General features: G+C 49.5%; 1 protein-coding gene across 1 annotated transcript; it reads left to right on the top strand.

The window, feature by feature from the left end:
• Positions 1-550: 550 nt before the first annotated feature.
• Positions 551-976, top strand: PPTG_20310 (hypothetical protein; the record flags this gene model as incomplete). Its single annotated transcript, XM_008919062.1, has 1 exon — positions 551-976. One exon carries the CDS (start codon positions 551-553, stop codon positions 974-976), a length of 426 nt encoding a protein of 141 aa, XP_008917310.1.
• Between the last annotated feature and the right edge of the window lie 241 nt (positions 977-1,217).

Here is a 1,217-nt window from a genome sequence, read left to right as displayed (position 1 = left end):
CGACGCCACGACGACCTCCCCTGACACCGCCGCGAGGCGGTGGAGAGCCTCCCACTCAACGCGAGTGAGATGGGGGAAATTCTCGTGCTCCAGGGTAGTCCCCGAGGAACCGGACGTTAGACCGTGTTTTATCTTGATCTTGGTCGTTGGAAGGGCTACAAAGTGCTACCAGGTGTAACGGCCAGGTATTTACCGTTACTAGCTTACACGTAGCGATGAGAAAGCGTACTTAGCACGACAAGATTCAATTCTCGGTAAAATAAAACTCTGATTTAATTTTGGTCCAGGGCGGAACCCTGGCCCCTTGAGAATCACTCAAATTCAAGTCGACTCCTGATTGGCTGAATACCTGATCTTTCAGCCAATCAGAATACGACAACACAGCACGCGCTACTCGCGTGCTATTGTACCTACTTTTGTATATCAAACCTACCTACTTATGTAAATGGTGACCCATTACATCTCTGTTGCAGAAAATCTCCCTCTTGCAGGATACTTGAGTGTGAAGGGGATGCCTGTAAGGAGGTACTAGGAGAACTGCGTGTGTAGGATGAAACAAGTAGGACTTGGACGTCTAACTCAACTGATCTCTCTTTTCAAATTTCCATTCATCTGCACACATCGACATCAAGCCTCGTTCGCATGGACTTATACTCTCAACTCGAATTACCAGGCTGTCTTTTGCGAGAAGCTGCAGCGACTCAAACAAACGGCTAACATGGAGACGTATAACGGTAAATACTCCGCGCTGACCTTCAGAGTCGAAGGAATGAGCGTCGACCTGGCGCCGGTCTACGCGAATGGCCTCAAAACACGCACGCGCAGTTACACCAAGCTTGAGAAGCTGACCCTAAGTGACGCAAATAATCTGGCTGTCAAGGACGAGGTGACTCACTTTGTGGAGGATATTCGCGATCACCATTTTCACAAAGAGAATAAGCGACGCTCAGGCAACCGAAGCCAAGAAGTCGAGTAACCTTTCAAGGGAATACGTTTCCGTGATAGGGTCAGTTGACGCCGAAACTTGACATCAAGCGTACCGACGGCAGGATCTGTCATTTCTGCAAGAACCTCGGTCACATCAAGGCTGACTCCTATGCTTGGAAGAGAGAACAAGCCATCGAGGAAAACGAGAACCCACGCCATTGAATGAGGGTGGTTGCGTGGAGGAAAACGAGAACCCACGCCATTGAATGAGGGTGGTTGCGTGGAGGAAA

The sequence above is a fragment of the Phytophthora parasitica genome, assembly GCF_000247585.1.
Source record: "Phytophthora parasitica INRA-310 unplaced genomic scaffold supercont2.465, whole genome shotgun sequence".
Taxonomy (NCBI): domain Eukaryota; phylum Oomycota; class Peronosporomycetes; order Peronosporales; family Peronosporaceae; genus Phytophthora; species Phytophthora nicotianae.
Note: the sequence above shows the minus strand (reverse complement) of the source record. Positions and strands in the feature narration are given on the sequence as shown.